The following is an 18,434-nucleotide window of genomic DNA, read 5'->3' on the forward strand; positions in this document are numbered from 1 at the left end:
AACGCTGGGAGCCCATTCTCAGGAACTGTTAATGAAATAGCTCCCAGCAAACAGGGTCCTAATCAAACCACCCCAGGCCCTTCCTGCCCAGACTACTTCTCCAGTCCCCCATGTCCCACCTTCTGGCCTCCCCACCTGCCTTCTCTCACTGCAGGACAGAGGGAAACCCAGGACGCGAATGTGGGAAGACTAAAAGAAGACCTAAGATACAAAAAGGGGAAGACTTCCCCCTTTCACGGATTCCGCCTGTTGGGTCCCCTTCTTCCTCCTGGAGAAGTCTTTTCTGCTGTCCTTTAATAAAGCTTCCACTGTCCACTGTCCACTCGCCTGGGCGTGCTTCTCTGGTGTTATACTTCAGCTTTCAGGGAAGCAAGGACTCCAGTCCACAGCGGTAACAACAAGACTGCTGGACTGGGTGATAACTGCAAGGCCTGGCTGGGGAAGGTAGGTCCCTGGGGGCCTGCCCGAGAAGTGTTTATCTTCTTTGCATCCCCTCTGGGCTTCCCAGGAGTCACCATCTGAGCAGCTTTCCTCCTCAGCGCCCTTCTGTCTCACCTAGAATCCTAAGCAATGGAGTTGGCCCACCATGGACTACGGTCTCTGAAATCGCGAGCTCAAAATTAAATTATTTCTAAGTTGTTCACGTTTGGTATTTTGATCACAGTCACAAAAAAAGCTAACGCAGGCATCGACCACCTTCAAGTTGACTCAAAGTTTCACTCATGCACTGGATTTTATCCTTGTCCTTTAGACTCCCACAAAGACTGCAATGCTGGGTCGGCCCTGGTGTTGGAGACTTCGGGAGTGGATGGATGAATGAATACCAGCTCTTAATAGTAACCAGCACTAGGGGCAAGGACAGGGTGACCCCAGGGGTATGGAATAAGCCAGCACGTGGGGGACCGGCACAGGCTCTAGAGCTGTGCACCCTGGGCTGGAATCCAGACAACACTACTTAGGAGCTGGGTGACCTTGGGCGACCTATTTAGAGGGCTGGGGTCGCACACCCTCGGGTAGAGGCACCCCCGGCCAGGCCAGGCACAGCAGCAACGCCGGACTGGCAGCTGCCACGCCTCCCAGACACCGCAGGGCCGGCAGCCGGAGCAGCCACCCCACACGCATGCGCGGCCGGCAGGTGGGTGGGGCCACGGTGGCGCGGGGCGGGAGGGGCGGAGCCGCGCCTGCGCACGCCGGCTGTCATGGCGGCCGCCTGAGTACCGCGGCGAGCGTCGGGTGGGCTCCCTGCGCGGGCTGCGGCGGGTACGTCCCTGAGGGGCGTGGCAGGGTGGGGAGGGTGACCGGCCTGCTGGTCCCGAGCCGACCTGGAGGTCTGGGCGGCCACCACCGGAGGCACTCAGCCTCAGTGTCCCCTCCTAAAGAAGGGTGCGGGGGAGGCCTCTCGTCCTCCGGGGTCCGGGAAGCCCCCGTCGGGCAGGACTCCAGGGAGCAGCGTCGTGGTGATGGGCGGCAGGCGGTGGATGGGAGGGCGGGCGGCAGGGCAAAGGCCACGGCGGGACGTGGCCGTGGCGCGTCCAAGCCGGGGCACGTGTGGCCAGTTCTCCTCCCTCCGCCCTTCTTGGCTGTGGGAAGTTTCCATGGTGGAAAAGTTGGGGGAAAAGAGGAGAACGGGACTTCATCACCGTCCACAGGTCTCCTGCCGTAAACAGAAGGTTGCTGTGACAGTGGACACGGTGCGAGCAAGACACCAGAGTCCCGCTGGATTCTTGTCCCTGGCCAAGGCTCTGAGACTTTCTCCTTAGAACTGGGAATTGGCAGGGGAACACCCTGGTGATAGTGGTGGTGCACAGTCGTTGGCCCCGGGCTGGGTATGTTACCTGGCCCTCCTCCGGAACCTGCCTTCCTGAAGACCTGTTCTTGCCTCTCAGGTGCTTCTGCCCCAGGAATAACTGGGACCCGACCATGGATGAGGTCACCTTCAAAAGTGACACTGTGCTGTCAGATGTTCACCTCTACACTCCAAACCAGAGACACCTCATGGTGCGGCTAAATGGTGTGGGGCAGCCTGGTAAGGACCGGGGTGGGTGGAGTAGCTCAGCACCCCCAGAGTTCCCACCTCATCTTCTGTTTTCCCCTATTAATCTTTTTTTGGGGTCGATTGGGAAGACAAGATTGTTTAGTTGCCATCTTCACCACACCAGGTCAGCTGGCCCTTGTTGATCGAGGTCCTGCACTTTCCTGAGCACCTGAACCTGTGCTGTGCCAGGCCCAGGACTTGATGCTGGGAATGCAGAAGTGAGACAGACTCTACCTTCGGCAAACTCACAGTCCCCAGAGGGACCAGTGCTGGCTTGTTCTGTCACTGCACCCCATTCCTCTGCCCAGCCCAGCGTATCCACCTCTGTCTGCCTGGCTGCTCTGTTTGCTTACCCCAGGCTCCTCAGCTTTTCTTCTACACGTCTTCCCCCATCTTCTCCCAGCAGCCAAGAGGTTTGTTTGAAAACGCAAACAAAATCACAGCACTCTCCAGACTCAGATTCCCATTAGTTTCCCTTTGCTCTCAGAGTAACGTCCAGACTCCTTACCTTGGCCTGCAAGGCCCAGCCTGAGCCAGCCTGGGCCTGCGTGTCTGCCCAATCACTCCCCCTCCCTTGCAGCTCCATGGCCACTTCCAACTTCTCCCTCAGACCCTGCATCTGCTTTCCCCTTCCTAACCCTGGCTCTGCAGGGATCAGCTCCTCAGACAGGTTCCCTGATGACCCTTCCAACTCAAGCTACCCTGTGTTGTTTTTTTGTTTGATGTGATTATTTATTTATTTTTAATACATACTCTGTGGTTTTTTAAAAATAATTAGTTTTAGTTGTCAATACCTTTATTTTTTTTATTCATTTTTATGTGGTGCTGAGGATCGTACCCAGGGCCTCACACATGCCAGGCAAGCGCTCTACCGCTGAGCCACAACTCCAGCCCCTTGATGTGATTATTAATAACTCCCATTTCTCCCCTGTTCCAAATTGATGATTAACCAGTGGTCACAAGCTTTATAGCTTGTGGGCTGCACCTAGCCATGGCTTGGTTTCATAAATGAGGTTCCATTGAAACACAGCCAAGCCCACTGTTTCTGTTGTTGTAGCTGCAGTGGCAGAGTGGACTAGTTGCAACAGTGACCATGTGGCTCACAGAGCTGAAAATATTTACGATTTAACCTGTTGATCTCTGAAAAATTTGCTGACCCCTACATTATATGGTTGCCATATCTATGCCACATGGGATAAGTTTTGCAGAGTCCATGGGAGTTCACACACAATCTGTAATCTTGGATAATGTTTCCCCATCATCACGCCTAAAATGTAGCCCCTGCTTTGTATCCTCAGTCCCAACATGGCACTCAGTGCAGTTTTGGTGAATGTCTGTGGGGGCGGGGTAGGTGGGTGACTGTTTCAAACTTTGGTGTAAGCTTGGGATACTGTGGGGGCTGCAAGAAAGGGCAGCGGAGCTCAGCCCTAAATGCTGAAAAGATCTTTCCAAACAAGCGAGGAAAGGCATCCCAGGCAGAGGGGACAGCTGGTACGAAGGTGTGGGGGCGGGGCTCTCCTTAGGCCCCTGTGCTGTGCCTCCTGTGGTGCCCAGGTGGTTTCCAGGGGGAGATGTAGGGCAGTATCCTCCATCTCACGTGAAGTCAGGGTGAAGGGAACCCAGGGCAGAAGAGCCCTGGAACACAGGTTGGGTACCCACTCAGCCAGGGTACCCAACCACAGCCTTGGATTCCCAGGGGTGGACACTCTTGTTCTCCTGAGGCAGATGAGTAAGTTTGGGGGCATCAGACCCCTGGGAAGATGGAGGACTCAGCCCTGGGCGCCCTCTGGGAAGTCTTGCTCCCCTGCCTCCAGCCCACTCCTCCTGGCACAAGCCCTTATTGAAACTGTCCCAGTGACTTTCTGGTCACCATGTGGTGAGGGATATCTCACATCCTGTCACCCTCCAGACCTTCAGAGGCGGAGCGGTGTGGTGAGAGGGTGTCTGCTGGAGTTGGCAGGCTGTCTGCTGCCTTGGCCGCTTGGCTCAGCCTGGATCTCCACGTCTGTGAGGTGGAGCTGACGTGGTGGTGAGGGTCAAATGAAAGACCCGGCCTGCACGTGGGTGCTCATAAAGCAGAGGCTGCTCTCACTGGTGGCTGGTGCCCTTTCTGCTGGTGTTAGTGTATCTCTCATTGCCCTCGAAGACTCTCCCAGGTGGTAACAGACTTCTCAGAGAGAGGACATTTTAAAAACACCCCTTGAGTTGCTCATTTGTGTTTTGTCTTGCCTTTCAGTCTTCCTGTCCCAGTTCAAGCTTCTGTGGAGTCAAGACTCTTGGACAGACTCGGGGGCTGAGGGTGGCCATCACAGAGATGCTCACTCATGGGAGTTCCCTCTTGCTGGCTCAGGCAGCCCAGGGTCCATTCCTGGAAGTGGCCACAGCCGTGAGGGTTCCCCTCTCCAGGCAGGGGCTGATACCTCTGGCCAGGAAGGGACAGGAGCTCAGCTGGATGAGGATGGGGATTTGGACGTGGTGAGGAGACCACGGGCCGCCTCTGATCCTGACCTGGAGGGGTCTCCAAGAGACAAGGTACATCCCATGATTCTAACACAGGAGGAAGACAACATCACGGGAGACGAAGCACCAGAGAGCTGCCCCCACAGTGTCATCCGAATAGGTAAATAAAGGTCAGTCTCTCCTGCCACCGGGGCGGCACCCCAGCAGCAGCCAGGGCGCAGGAGCGTCAGTGTCGGCTCTGGCTCAAGCCAGGACGGCGGTGCCGCTGCTGGCCCAGGCTCAGGACTCCGCAGTAGCTCCCCTTACCTCAGGATAGGCTTCAGATGGCTGCTTGCCAGGCCGAGTGTGACGTGGCCTCTGCTCGCCTCCGCAGCTCAGTTCACCCCGCCTTCAGCACTCCTCTCTGCGAGCCTCCTTGTGCTGTGCTGGGTTCCTGGGTGCTTTCCTAACACATCCCTGTTGAAGACTCCCAGCTTAGCCATCGGCTCCACCGGGAGCCGGGCTCCTGCTGCCTCCCACGTCCAGGTTCTCACTCAGCATGCTGGGGTCGGGCAGGGAGGCTGTGAAGGCTCAGCCAGGCTGGGCTGGCCCCGGGGCCCCAGTGATTGCGTACTTCATACTCTCAGCCCTCACTTCCCTGCCTCCCTGAGGGGCACTGGAGCCCGGTACTCCACAGTGAGGCTTTGGCCTCCAGTGTGCGGGCATTTCATGTTCTGGGATTTACTGTCCTCCAGGCTGAGAACCCTATGGGAAAGGGCCAGTGTGTGGTGGCCCACCCAGGGGCAGAGCAGAAGGTAAAGTTGTTGAGCGTAGGTCATGGCTTGTCTTGTTCCATTCTGGGCTACAGCACCATCTTCTGCAAATCTTGGCTGATGGGGGGCTGGACCGTGGCCCTGCAGAGCTGGATGTTGAACCCGTCTCCACCCCTCACCAGCAAGTGACCATGGACAGGGTCCTCCCACCCAGAGCTTCAGTGTTTGCACCTATAGAATAGGATCAGGGATACGGCCCTCCAGAGTTTGGGTGGTAATTTAGTGAAATAATGCCCAGGAAGTCCACTTCTTACTGATTCCTGAATGAGACTCCCCCAGAGTGCACAGCTGCTGAGCCCTCACTCTCTTTGGAGCACCATCCGGCTGCGCCTCGGTCACCATGTCTGTGTCTGTGAAGTGGGGAGGCCCCAGGTCAAGGGGAACCTCTGAGGTGCGAGCCCTGGGCCTGGCTCAGAGGTGTCCGGCCAGCGCAGGTACAGGGAGTGAACGCGACCTCCGTGGGTGGGGCGTGGACGCACTTCTGGTTTCAAACCAGATGGCCACATTGGGCCTAACACTCCCATCAAGTCCTGAAAGTAACTCCAAACGGTGACGTCAAGCCCAGCTGGGTGCTGGCGGACAGTGCATGGGCCTCTGTAGCCTCAGAGCCCGCGTGGGAAGTCCGCATGCTGTGCAGAGATCTTGGTGAGATTTCTCCTGGAGAAGTCCTCAGGCCCACTCTCCTGGGGGACTCCTCAGTCACTGTCACCTGGCTTGGGTACAGGGTAGTTGGCTTGTGTTGGCTACCTTGTTGGGGTCCCAGGAGCCCTGGGCACAGTGAGGAGCTCACACCAAGAGCTCACGGGAACCTGAAGGAGCCAGGCTCCAGGGCTCCAGGAGCGGCAGCACCACTCACCTGCAGCCCTGCACTCTCCACCCTGGGCCCCTTCTTATTTGAGTGACATCATGGTTTGGTTTTGTGTGAGACTGATGAGCAGTGGAAGCCACCCACCCTCCTGTGCCGCGTGTGTTTGAGCTTGGTTGCCCTGTGGTCCTGCTGAGGTGGTTGGGAGTTCTGATCTGGCACCAGAGACTGGCACTCTTCCTCTTCTCCTCTCACCCTCCGTGCCCTCCCCACCACCAGAATTGCATCCTAACGTGTTGTGCCCACACGTTGTGCTTGGGAACACTTAGACTTCCTTAACATGCTTCTCTTCAACCTTTTGGGAAAGGATAAGAACTCAAACTAGTTTTGTTAACTTGTAGCATGGTTCTAAGTGTGAGAAGGTTTTGGAATGAGCCGTGGTTATTACTAGCACATACACAAGGTACAGTTTTAAAGATGCAGCACTGGACTTGGGGCCTCATGAGATGCGAGTGTTCAATGAGGCTGGTCAAGCACTGTTGTGACCTAGTCTCCAGCCACAGGTGGGGTCACCTGGTGACGTGAGGAGAGGGAGCCAGGGGCCTGCTCCCGAGGGATGCTTGCACACTCCTGCCTGGTAGCGTGGCCCGAGCGTCCGCTTCTCTCTGGAACACCTAGCCCGGTGCCCATCTGACTGCGTTGGCAGGTTGCCATGCACCCACGCCACCCACCCCTGCCATCCGGTGGCTTTCTGTCTGTCCCCATTCACAGTGGGCATTTCTTTCGGTTTCCATCCTGTCCAGAGCACACCATGGCCACCCCCCTGGAGGATGTTGGCAAGCAGGTGGGTAGGCCCTGTCCACTTCCTGTGGCCCTGAAGAGTCTTTCTCTGGAGCCTCACATCAGCTGGTGCTCTCGTCCTCTGCCCTCCAGGTGTGGCGGGGCGCCCTGCTCCTGGCGGACTACATCCTCTTCAGACGGGACCTCTTCCAAGGACGCACGGTGCTGGAGCTGGGGGCAGGCACGGGGCTGGCCAGCATCGTGGCGGCCACTGTGGCGCAGACCGTGTACTGTACAGGTAACAGGCATCGGCTCAGGCTGCAGGGAGGTGGTGGCTCCCCACAGTCGGTGCTAACCCTGTTGGGAAAGGAGATGGAGACACCGGGAAGGGGTTGTGGCTAGTCCCTGGTTTGCGGTGCCCAACAAGTGGCTACAGTATCGCCCAGCAGGCACCAGATCAGTGGTGTCAGTGTGTGATGCCCTTTGATGCTGACACCTGGAAAGAACAGACTTCTCAAGGGTATTCCCTCTCGTGAGCCTTAAAAACACCACAGACGTCTTGCCTGTTCTTTGGGAAATTAGTGAAACATATTGAAATAAAGTCACTCATAATTACCGTCCCCAGATTTATGCAGCAGTATGCAGTTTATTGAGCACCTCATGGGCCCAGTATATGTGTGGGTGTAGTCAGGCCCCTAGTGAGTAAAATAACCACGTCGCTGCCCTCGGGCTACTTGTACTTCAGAATCTCTGCTTAACCTGTTGGTATTTGCTTGCATGTGCACGACCTTGCACCCCCCCGCCCCCCCCCCCCACACAGTCTCTTTCCTTTTAGGAATATGTACAGATTCCCAGAGAAGAGCTGAAATGCAGTGTCTGGGGCTCTGTCCCTCCAGGTGCTGGAAAACATTTTCCAGAGCATTTTCCTGTCACTAGCAGTTATTTAACTAGTTATGGCTTTGAGTAATCAGATACTTTCTCACCTCGTTTTCAACCCCTCAGCTGCTGAGCTTTTGGGTGGTTGTGTTTCTCTCATTTCCATGACACTGGGGTGAAGCCTTTGCGTGTTCGGATTCCCTTTGTGCCATCTGATACCCATTGGGCCAGGTTTCCCAGAGAGGAAGGGACTTGTCTTACGCTGGTGCTCCTTGTTGTCAGCTGATTTCTTTTTATTATTATTTTGAAATCTCATTAGACTAACACAGAAGTCACTAAAATACTCTGCAAAGTGCCATATACTTGTTTTAGTCAGCTTTTCCATCACTGTGACCAAAAGACCTGACAAGAACAACACAGAGGAGGAAAACTGTTTTGGCTCACAGTTTCAGAGATTCAGTCCACAGTTGGCCAGCTCCATAGCTCTGGGCCCAAGGTGAGGCAGCGCATCATGGCGGGAGAGTGTTGAGGAGGAAAGCAGCTCAGGACACGGCACTTAGGAAGCAGAGAGTGAGTTCCACTCACCAGGGGTGGAATAGAAACCCTGGCACAGCCCAGCTGCCCGCCTCCTCCAGCCACACCCAGCCTGCCCAGGTACCAGCCAGCTAGTCCATTACAGTCAGTGGATTAACCTGCTGTTGGATTTCAGCTCCCACAGTCCAGTCTTCACCTCTGAACATTCTTGCATTGCCTCACACGTGAGCTTTTGGGGGCACCTCGCATCTCAACCCATTGATAACATCTTACACAACCATAGTGCAGTGGTCAGGACCAGCAAACTGACACGGGTGGGTGCTGCTGGTGGAGCTAGCCATGCTAGAGTGCCCTGCTGGAGTGTCCCGGCTGTGAGCGGGGTCTTGTCAAATGAGCATGATTACCCTACTTCAATGATTACCCTAGTGTCTGCTGGGGAGAGAGGATTTGCTGATGGGGTTTGCATTTTGTGGCTTCCTAGTGAAGATTTTCACGGCACAGACTTTTGCTTCTGAGGTGGGGAGGGAGTTGGAATGACCTGGCACTCATAATGCTGAGTCAGCCACTGGCAGGGGTTGACCAGCCACCTGAGTGCCGCCTCTTGACAGTTTCATGTAAATTGCAAACCAGGAGCATCACTGGGTGCCTGGTGCCTAGTAGCAAAATAGCATCAAATTGTCTTATCCTGAGAGAAAAAATCTCCAACACAGAGAAGAGAACTTCACTTAGGTGGCATGTCACAGTTAGCAAGGCCCTGATGGTCAGCCACATGATGAGTGCCTAATTGTAACTTAACAGTGACAGCCAGAGAGCCAATTTTCATTCCCTTTGTCCAAAGGGGCACAATGAAGCTAAGGTTGAATGGCTGGTCCAAGCTCATGGTCACGCTGCTGATGACAGCCAAGACCCGTGACCCAGACGTCCTGGTTCAGGGTGCGGTGCCTTGATCACAGGCAGGTATATCAGACTCTGTTCCCCGGAGCAGTCCCCGCAGAGGGGCGACGTGGCTTCTCCAGGGCTCCATGCTCCTACTGCGCGGTATTGTTAGAATCCCTTGTAGGATCTCTTGTAACAAAGACTACCATGAGGATTTAAAAGCTGGGGTTCTGGGGGTGTCGCTCAGTGCAGAAAGGGAGCTTAGCAAGCACAGGCCCTGGCTTCTCCCTGGCACTGCAGCGTAAAACAAAAGCTGTTGAGGGCTGGGTTGTGGCTCAGCAGTAGAGCACTCACCTGGGTTCAATCCTCAGCACCACATAAAAATAGATAAATAAAATAAAGATATTGTGTCAACTACAACTGAAAAATAAGTCTTTTAAAAACACCTGTAGAAGCAGTCCTGCACTGCCTCAATGTCCCCTTTCCTCAGTGGCCAGGACAAGGGTTGGGTCTGAGCCTTGGCTGAGCCAGCTCTCTGCACTAGGCTCCGCGTGGCCTCCAGCATGCACCGTCTGGTCCCAGGGGTCGTGGTGGCAGGGTGGGTTGAGCATTGCCGATGGCGAGACGTCCCGTGCTCCACTTGTGCATTCTCCTAGTGAAGATTGATGTTTTGCAAAGTACTACTTCCCTCAATGAGAATCCACTGTGTTGGTCCTGCTGAGACGTGAGAAATGTGGTCTGAGCAGCAGGCCCCCAGCAGTGACTGGGCAGGAGAGTCCCTCGCTGGTCACAGCCTGCTGCATCTCCAGTGACTGTCATCCGCCCTCTGACTCCAGCCGGTTTTCTGGAGTGTCAGAGACCCTGGAGTCGGATCCCAGCTCCTGCTCCCACTAGTTAGGAGACTCGCTCAGGTTGCTCAGTGTGTGACATGGGAATGCTGCTGCAGGAAGTGCCATGTCTGCTTTGCATACTCAGGGATGGGCGCTCACCCTGCTTCCGGGCATGCCCACAGCGCTGTGTCCCCAGGACAGGATTCTCACGAAGGGAAGACAGTGGGAAAGAGCCCGGGTGCCCCTGTGTGGTCCAGGCGTGGAACTCAAGGGACAGCTCAGCTCTAGTGTCTGGGTGGTGCTCCTGGTGGCCGCTCTGCAGGCACAGCCTGGAGCTGTGTCCTAACCGCCAGCATGTCTGTCCTTCCAGATGTTGGTGCAGACCTCCTGGCCATGTGCCAGCGAAACGTTGCCCTCAACAGCCACCTGGCTGCCGCTGGAGGTGAGGCCCAGCTCTGAGGGAGGTTCCTGTTTGTCAGGCAAAAAGAGGCTGGGGTGGGGACGCCGGGAGGTGGAGATGCTGGGAGGTGGAGGAGGAGGCTGGGTGGAGGGAGGAGCAGGCTCCACTCAGCTCCAGGGCACAGTGCTCTGTCCTGGAGCTCCTCACCTCGGCACATGGCCACATCCTCCCCTAGCTTCTTCTGGCCTGGACATTGTCCCCTCCCCTCATCTTTCTAGCTCCTCTTCTGACCTGTCCTGCTGTCCTCCACGTGGCACCCAGTGTGGCCTTGCAGAGTTGCAAGTGCTCCCCCCCAAGCCCTTGGGATCCCTCAGGCCAGGGGGCTGCTCCTGCTCTCTGCGCCTCTCCAGCCAGGGCTCGCTGCCCAGGCTGCGCTCTGCCCTCTGCCAGGAGGTCCCAGCGGCATCTGCCCAGTCCCTGCACAGCCTGCAGGAGGAGTATACACAGTGGCCTGGCTGGACTGCCAGGCAGGCAGACCTGAGCAACCTGCGGCGCCCCCCACCCCCAGGCCTCAGGCCCCCCAGGTTTGCCCACCCTGAGCATCGAGGTGAACTCCTTGCTGGTCCAGCCCCCACTCTGGCCCTACAGGCTGTCCCTCCGCCTGGACTCTCCAACTCAAACAGCACTCCCGTGACACTGCACTTATCCCTTGCTTGTTGGCTGGCTGCCTGGTGTTGCGTGCCACTAGACGTGAGCCTGGTGGCCGGACCCCTTGCCTCCCCAAGAGGTGGTGCGAGACAGTGCTGAGCGCCCTGAAGGCAGGGAGGATGGGCGGCTCCACGCCCTCCTGCCCTCCACGCCCTGCCTCACACACCAGTCCGGTCCCCTCCCCCTTGCCTTGCAGCATTGCCCTGACCACAGCAGTCACTCCTTAGGTGGCTGGTCCCCGACAGCAGGGGCCAGGAGTCTCTACAGTTGCTGACACTTCACACTCAAAAAATGCAGGAGGGAGGGAAGGAGCAAGGGAAAGGGCCGGGTGGCTGGTGGGTGGTGGGCGCCCCGCCATGCGGCCAGCCTGCAGCTGGGCCCTCTGTGTCTGTTCTCACAGGTGGAGTGGTTAAGGTCAAGGAGCTGGACTGGCTGAAGGACGACTTCTGCACAGGTGTGTTTCCTCGGGTATCGGCCTGGGCTCGGGTCCTCGGCAGCACCCAGGGCATGGCACGGGCGCCATGTTGGTTGAGCAGCACAGCCCTGCTGCCACCAAGCCCCAGCAGCCAGGCAGGGTCCCTCCACTGCCAGTGGGTGACAGTTGTTGGTTACCGAGCACCTGCCGTGTGTCGGGCACGTCATGTCCATGCCGTTTCCAGACTTCCCAGTGCCACCATGTGTTGGGCGTCAAAACCCCTGGGTCTTGGGGCTGGGGCTCAGCGGTAGAGCACTTGCCTAGCAGGTTTGAGGCCCTGGGTTCGACCCTCAGCACCACATAAAAATAAATAAGGTATTGTGTCCAACTACAACTAAAACATAAATATATTTTTTTTAAAAACCCGAGTGCTGCCTTCCCTGGGTCACACAGCTGGTACTGGGCGGGCTGCTGACCTCGGGCGTCCGTCCACCATCTCCCAGCAGGTGGTGGTTCTGGGAGACCCACTGGGGGAAGAGTCCTCTGAATTTCCTTACAAACTACTTCAGACCCTGGTGCTTGGTCTTTACCAAGGCTCCCGCAGGTGGGGGGACCATCCCTGAGGACCTGTCACCTGCCGAGTGCCCTGCAGACTGTGGGTCCCTTGACCCTCCCAGCAACCCTGTGGGAGAAGTGCTGGCCCCTTTCTATGTGCACAGAACCAAAACCCAGAGAGTGAGTGGGTCACACAGCAAGTGAATGGACAGGAAAGCCCTGGACGGGGCACGGAAGACAGCTCATAGACGGCTGGCCGAGGGGGAGGGGGGAGGTTGGGATCTGCCTGCCTGTCACTGGCCCTCACTACAGTACAGCTGTCCCCGGGGCCCTGAAGCTGGGAGCTGGGACTCGGGTGTGGCCAGCAGTGCCCCCTGCGCTGAGCTGCTCAACCCTGTCTCCTGAAGCTCCTTTTGGTCATCTTCCAGTAAGAGTTGGTGGCCGGCAGAGACAGGATTGAGCCCAGGCCCTCCCCTTTCTCTGGCAGACCCTGAGGCCCCCTTCAGCTGGTCGGAAGGGGACATCGCTGACCTGTACGATCACACCACCGTGCTCTTTGCAGCTGAAGGTGAGGAGCTCTGCGTGGTCACAGTGTCCCTATCCTCACCTGGGGGGTGGAGCGCCTTACGCCTCCACTCTGCCCTGCCTCCCAGCGTGTCCCTTCCACAGTGTTCTACGATGACGACCTCACGGACGCGCTGTTCGCCACGCTCTCCCGCCTTGCCCACAGGCTGAAGAATGCCTGCACGGCCATCCTGTCCGTGGAGAAGAGGTGAGCTGGGCGCGGGGTCTGCAGCGGGTCTCCACGGGTCATGCCCTGTCCAGCTCCTGCTGCTGCCAGGTTAGGCTCGTCCCTGACACAGCACCTTTCCCGGTCCCCTGGGTCCCCGTCTGCAGATGAGGAAGGAAACTGACAGCATCAGGGGACTGTCCAGGCCCCTACTAGGTTGTGACAAGACCCTTGTCCTCTGCCGTTGGCGTTACTTGTGTTTTGGGTTTTTATGAAAAGAAGACATTTTCGCCAGGCGTGGTAGCACCCACCTGTAATCCCAGTGGCTCTCAGGAGGCTGGGGCAGGAGGATCGTGAGTTCAGAGCCAGCCTCAGCAACGGCGAGGTGCCAAGCACCTCAGTGACACCTGTCTCTAAATAAAATGCAGAACAGGGCTGGGGGTGGGGCTCAGGGGTCGGTGCCCTTGGGTTCAATCCCGGTGCCAAAAAATAAATAAATAAATAAAACCTAAAAAATGAGAAGCTGAGTGTCTGGTGGTGAATGCAGGTGGAGAGGTGCTGCACTCACCGCAGCCGTCACGGAGGTCGCCTGCTGAGTGACACAGGCTTCGGCTTCACCTCCCTGCACGAGACTTTTGCCCAGAACCGCAGGTTCTTGCACACTCACGGCAGCATCATTTGTGCTGGTGGTGCCGAGGGCCCCGTCCAGAGACACGCCAGCCCGGCCTCGTTGGGATCTGGCATTGGTCAGACCAGGAGGGGAGCCGTTGCCAGAAGGGTCCCGAGATGTGCTGAAAGGTCACCAGGAACGTGTCCTGGCAGAGGGTCCTTAGTGTTTGGAGTTGCGCTGACTGTTTACAGGGAAGAGCTTGTTCATCTGGGAGGGAGCTGTTGTGAGGAGGGCCTCGGAGAGCGGAGGGGACACACTGCCTTCGGGTGACAGTGCTGAAGCTGGGTGATGGGTCCATCATGGTTTATGTGCTGTCCTCCTTTTGCATGTTTGTGATTTAAAAAACGAAAAAAGAAAAAGAAAAAACAGTGTTTAGCACTGGGGTTTGAACTCTGGGGCACCCTGCCGCTATGCTGCATCGCCAGCAGTTTTTATTTTTATTTAAAACAGGGTCTCTCTAAGTTGCTGAGGTTGGCCTCAAACTTGAGATCCTCCTGCCTCAGCCTCCCAAGTCTCTGGGATTACAGGTGTGCGCCACTGCGCCTAACATGATTTTTCATAATAAAAGATTTGCGAAAGAGATGAAGAGCTTGAATTTCAAGCCAGATCATCTTGCAGATTCTGGTTTGGAAAGGTGCAGAAGAGAGGGTTGGGAAACTCAGTTCTGAAGTCCTGCCCTCTGTCTCCCTCCTTCTCTCTCTCACCTCCATAACCCAGCAACTTCCTGGCCATGTCATTGCGCTCGGCTGTGCTCCCAGAGTGCACCTGCCTCTACTGTGGCCTCTCCCGTTCATCCATAGGTAGTCACAGGGCCACTCCGCTGGGTTCTGTGCTGGCTGCAGGCTGGACAGGCGGCAGCACCTGCAGAGACTGGCTGATAAGTCTTCCCTTGGCCAGTTTTCAGCAGCTCACAGTCGGAGCCTGTCTTTCCAGGGGTGTGATCGTGGACACACGACCAGCTTCCCAAGCCTCAGTGTCCACATCTATAAAATGGAGCTGGTAACCAGCTTTCGGGCAGATCCAGGAGGGCATTTGTAAAATGCTTTGCACATAATAGTCACTCAGTTAAAAAATGAGAGGAGTGGGGCAGCAGGAAGAGGCTGAGGAAGTGACAACCCGAGGGCGGTGGCTGATTGCTGGCTGCCTGCAGGCTCAACTTCACGCTGCGACACCTGGACGTCACCTGTGAAGCCTATGACCACTTCCGCTCCTCCCTGCACGCCCTGGAGAAGCTGGCCCATGGCAAGCTGCGCTTCGTGGTGGAGCCCGTGGAGGCCTCCTTCCCGCAGCTCCTTGTCTACGAGCGCATCCGGCAGCTGGTAGGTCCTGTGGCATGAAGCTGAGGCCGCTGTGCCAGGCAGAGGCGGTGATGGACCCAACCCTCGCACCCAGGCCCCCGCCCCGCAGTCCAGTGGTGGCTGCAGGCGTGGTGCCCCCTGCAGCAGAACCTGCACTACGCTACATCTCCAGCAGTTTTTTATTTTTATTTAATAAAATTAAAACTTATTTTAAATTTTATTTTAAATGGGCAGCCCCCACGCAGACCCTTGCTTTGTAATGGCCACGTCCAGGTGGCCTGGGCAGCAGACCTTCACCTGGCTTTTTAGCAGTGTCTTTCCCTGTGGGCGGTTCAGGTCCAGAGAGGCCAGGCCCAGGCAGGACTTGGGAGTTGGAGTCAGTGGAGGGGCGCGGGGCCCCAGAGCCCAGCACAGGCCCTGCGTGTGCTCTGTGGAGAGGCTGCAGCCCGGTGTCATCGCCCTGGCCGCTCTGGCCCAGGACAGCAGGGCCCCTCCCATCAGGCCTCTCACGACCACCCTGAGGTGAGAGCCTCACGTGCCGGGCACCTTGCTAAGCACCTCTTGTCCACCACCTGCCTGATGCTCACGGCAACAGCAAGGCAGATGAGTCACCCTGGCAGGAAGTGGCAGCACTGGGGACTCAATCCTATTGCCACGTCACTTCTTATTACGGCTTTTCAACCCAGCACTTAGGGAATAGCCGCAGGTCCAGAGTCAGCCTCCTGGGAGTGCGGGGTGGAGAGTCGGCATCTTTGTTCCCTCTGCCTTTTGGCTGTGGCCCCTTTCTCTGGAAAGGGGAGGCTGGGGACAGAGCCAGCTCTCATCTCCCTGTCCGCCTCCTGAGCAGAGGCAGCCCTGCATTTGTCTGGGTCCTGGGTGGTGGTCCAGAAAGGCCTGCTCGCTGCCAGCCACCACTGGGCAGCTCCACGCAGACCCAGCAGGTCTGCTCGTGAGGACCCGTGAGGCTGCCACGAGAGCGTGGTGTGTGCCTGCATGTCTACCTGCTGGCGGTCAGAGTGTGTCACTTGAACAGAAAGCCAGCTCCTTAGGGAACTTGGCAGCCACCGAACATGGAGGCTTCCCCAGTGGAGAGGTTGTGGTGACCTGCTGCCATTCCCCTGGTCCCTTTCAGCTGGCTGGACTTTGGCCACCCAGCCTCCCTGTCCAGTGAGGCCCAGGAACAGCGCAGAGCTCCAGAGGGTAGGCAGAAGCTCGTGCCCTGTGCCGGCTCCGTGCCACCCCTGGAGCTGTGGTGGCATCACCCGCACAGCTCAGGAGCCTGTCCCTCCTCTCTTGCAGGAGCTCTGGAAGATCGTTGCAGAACCAGCAGCGTGACCAGGGCCTGGGCAAGGCCAGGCGGCTCAGCCGGTCCCATGATCTGCTTCTAATAAAACCAGAAGCTCACGCAGTCGTTGTCCGAGGTCCTGTCATTTTAACATGGTAAATGTGCCTTAGGTGGCCCCACGTGGATTTCTGGGGCCTGTTGCTGCCTCCCAGCAGCAGCCAGAGAGCCTGGTTGCTCTGCGTGGGAGTCGACTCAGGCCCGTGGGCCTCGTGCTGGGCACTGGGGCTAGGGAGTCCTGGGGCTGCTTGGAGAGTGCGTGGTCTTTGTGGCCCCCGGGCGCACCCCCTGGCAGGGCCGGGCGGTGCAGTGGTCCTTCCCTTCCTCTCTGAGGTTCACCAGTGTCTTCAGTGCCATGATGGAAACTGCCCTAGCAGCACTGGGCAGGGAAGCTCATCTCCGCCCAGGCTCCATGTTCCTGGGGACCTGTTCCTGCCTGCCCTGGGCCTCCCTCTCCACCTGGGCATGGTGGGTACGCTGTGTCTGTGCCCGCTCCCCTCTCTGCGCTCCCTGGCTCCTCTTGTTCCCTCTCACCGCCCCTCCTGCTCCACCCTTGGCACTCCCTGCCTTGCCCCTGCTGTGCCCTGTCACCAGGGTCCAGCACAGCCCTTCCCGCCTGCCCCTGGAGGCACATCTGCCTTTTCCTGTCCAGCTGTGCCTGCCCACAGCTGCTTCTCCTGAGCAGCCAGGGCCAGTACCCGCACTCACCGTGCCCCAGTCATCGGCTTAGCCCCAGGCCAGGTGATTGCAAGTCCAGGGTCACATTATCTTTCCAGAAAATCAGCAGCGGGTTATACCCATTGCACAGTTGAGATGACCACGGCTTCCAGAGGAAACCCCTTGGGGCCAGGGGCCTAGTTTGTCTGAAGCAGCTCTGCCTCCCGAGCGCCGCCCGGCCCAGAGCAGGGCCTCACACTCACTGTGGAGTGAGCTGTCCTCTGTTACTTCATCCTAGTTCTACCTAGTGCTGGCTCCTTTGGACATAATGATAGAGGCACGGAATAGCATTTGCTCCACTGCAGTCCCCACTGCTGCCCTCTCCGCCTCCTCCCTTCCCTGTCCCACTCCTCTACTGGTCTTTCCTCTTTTTATTTATAGTTTTTTTTCACTTTGTGCATTATAGATACACACAAAGGTGAAATTCGCCGTGGGGTAGTCGTATCTGTGTAGCAGAGTGTGATCAGATTCATTGTTCGCTGAATTATCAATATAAATTACCACTTAGAACAGTGTGTCCTCGATGTGGGTCATTTTGCCTCCAGGGACATTTGGCAGTGTCTGGAGACATTCTTGGTTGTCACAGTCAGGGAGACGGGTGCTACTGGTGTCTAATGGGTGGAGGCCAGAGATGCCACTGAACCTCCCGAGTGCACAGGATGCCCCACAACAGAACGTGGCCCAGTCCAGCCATCAGGACTGCCAGCGTAGAGAGCCCATGACTTAGAAGAAGAGAACCTGGACTCTAGGAAGAAGTGTGGGTCTTGGCGGAACGTGGAGTGCAAGGAGCGCAGGGTGTCTCGCCACCTCTGGGTGTGGGAAGGAAACTGTGCACATACAGTGTCTCCAAATCCTACAAAGACCTTAGAAGGAAGTGATTCCTCTTTTACATGTGGTCCTGGAGTTCAGAGAGGCTAAGGGAATTGCCCAACATCACACAGCTACCAAGAGGAGACTCGGGCTCAGAGCCAGGCCCACCTGACTGCCAGGCCCTGCACCTCCCCCGATCCCAAGTGTGGACCTTGGCGGCAACAGCATGTGTGGCCCCACACGGCACCTGAGTCGGAATTTATGTTTTGGCAAGACCCCAGGTGATTCGTGTTCACTGTCCTTCCAGAGGCACCAGGACCACAGTGGAGTCTCTGCCCTGTGCCTCTTCCCAAGATTCCTACACAAAAACATCCCTGATAGACTGGCTGTCGTGGAGCAGCACTGCAGATCACGAGGGGACATGTTAACAATGAGTCTTCCCAACAACCCCACTTGACAGTCACTTCCCATTCTCCTTCCCCTTGGCCCTGGTAACCGGTGACTGCCTTGAACTGAGGCAGCACGGAGGTCCCCTGCAATCCCTGATTCCTGCCATCGCCCGGGGAGGACTTCAGACTTGTCGCTCAGAGCCACAGACATGAGTTTACTAGAAGGGATGGGAAAGGGAAGAGGAGACACTGTCTAGGGGGAGAGTGGGCCCTGCCCTGCAGTTTTACTGGGAGTCCCAGGGAAGGTTCTAGACATAAAAGTGACTGCTTAGTGGAGCCCGGGTCTGGAACCCGGATCTGGAACCTGGTGCAGGCAGCTGCACCACACTGTG

General features: G+C 57.1%; 1 protein-coding gene across 5 annotated transcripts; it reads left to right on the forward strand.

Moving 5' to 3' along the window:
- The first annotated feature begins 1,180 nt into the window (after positions 1 to 1,180).
- Mettl22 (methyltransferase 22, Kin17 lysine) lies at positions 1,181 to 16,192 on the forward strand. 5 transcript variants are annotated; one of them, XM_077802455.1, is made up of 12 exons: positions 1,181 to 1,260; positions 1,887 to 2,026; positions 4,272 to 4,510; positions 4,592 to 4,655; positions 6,916 to 6,956; positions 7,046 to 7,190; positions 10,379 to 10,450; positions 11,517 to 11,570; positions 12,574 to 12,654; positions 12,756 to 12,858; positions 14,637 to 14,805; positions 16,084 to 16,192. In XM_077802455.1, the coding sequence occupies exons 2-12, from the start codon at positions 1,921 to 1,923 to the stop codon at positions 16,117 to 16,119; spliced, it is 1,110 nt and encodes a 369-aa protein (XP_077658581.1). In that variant the 5' UTR covers positions 1,181 to 1,260; positions 1,887 to 1,920; the 3' UTR covers positions 16,120 to 16,192. The 5 variants fall into 5 exon arrangements, with proteins under 5 accessions (XP_077658581.1, XP_026241207.1, XP_026241208.1 ...); XM_026385422.2 differs by having other exon boundaries at positions 4,272 to 4,655; XM_026385423.2 differs by having other exon boundaries at positions 1,191 to 1,222; positions 4,272 to 4,655.
- Positions 16,193 to 18,434: the final 2,242 nt, after the last annotated feature.

Source organism: Urocitellus parryii, chromosome 9 (assembly GCF_045843805.1).
Source record: "Urocitellus parryii isolate mUroPar1 chromosome 9, mUroPar1.hap1, whole genome shotgun sequence".
Taxonomy (NCBI): Eukaryota; Metazoa; Chordata; class Mammalia; order Rodentia; family Sciuridae; genus Urocitellus; species Urocitellus parryii.

Excerpts from the sequence above, each read along its gene's own strand:
- Mettl22 (XM_026385422.2), top strand. The coding sequence starts at position 1,921 with ATGGATGAGGTCACCTTCAAAAGTGACACTGTGCTGTCAGATGTTCAC. Across the intron at positions 2,027-4,271 it reads AAATGGTGTGGGGCAGCCTG|TCTTCCTGTCCCAGTTCAAG; the intron begins GTAAGGACCGGG and ends CTTGCCTTTCAG. Across the intron at positions 12,859-14,636 it reads ATCCTGTCCGTGGAGAAGAG|GCTCAACTTCACGCTGCGAC; the intron begins GTGAGCTGGGCG and ends GGCTGCCTGCAG.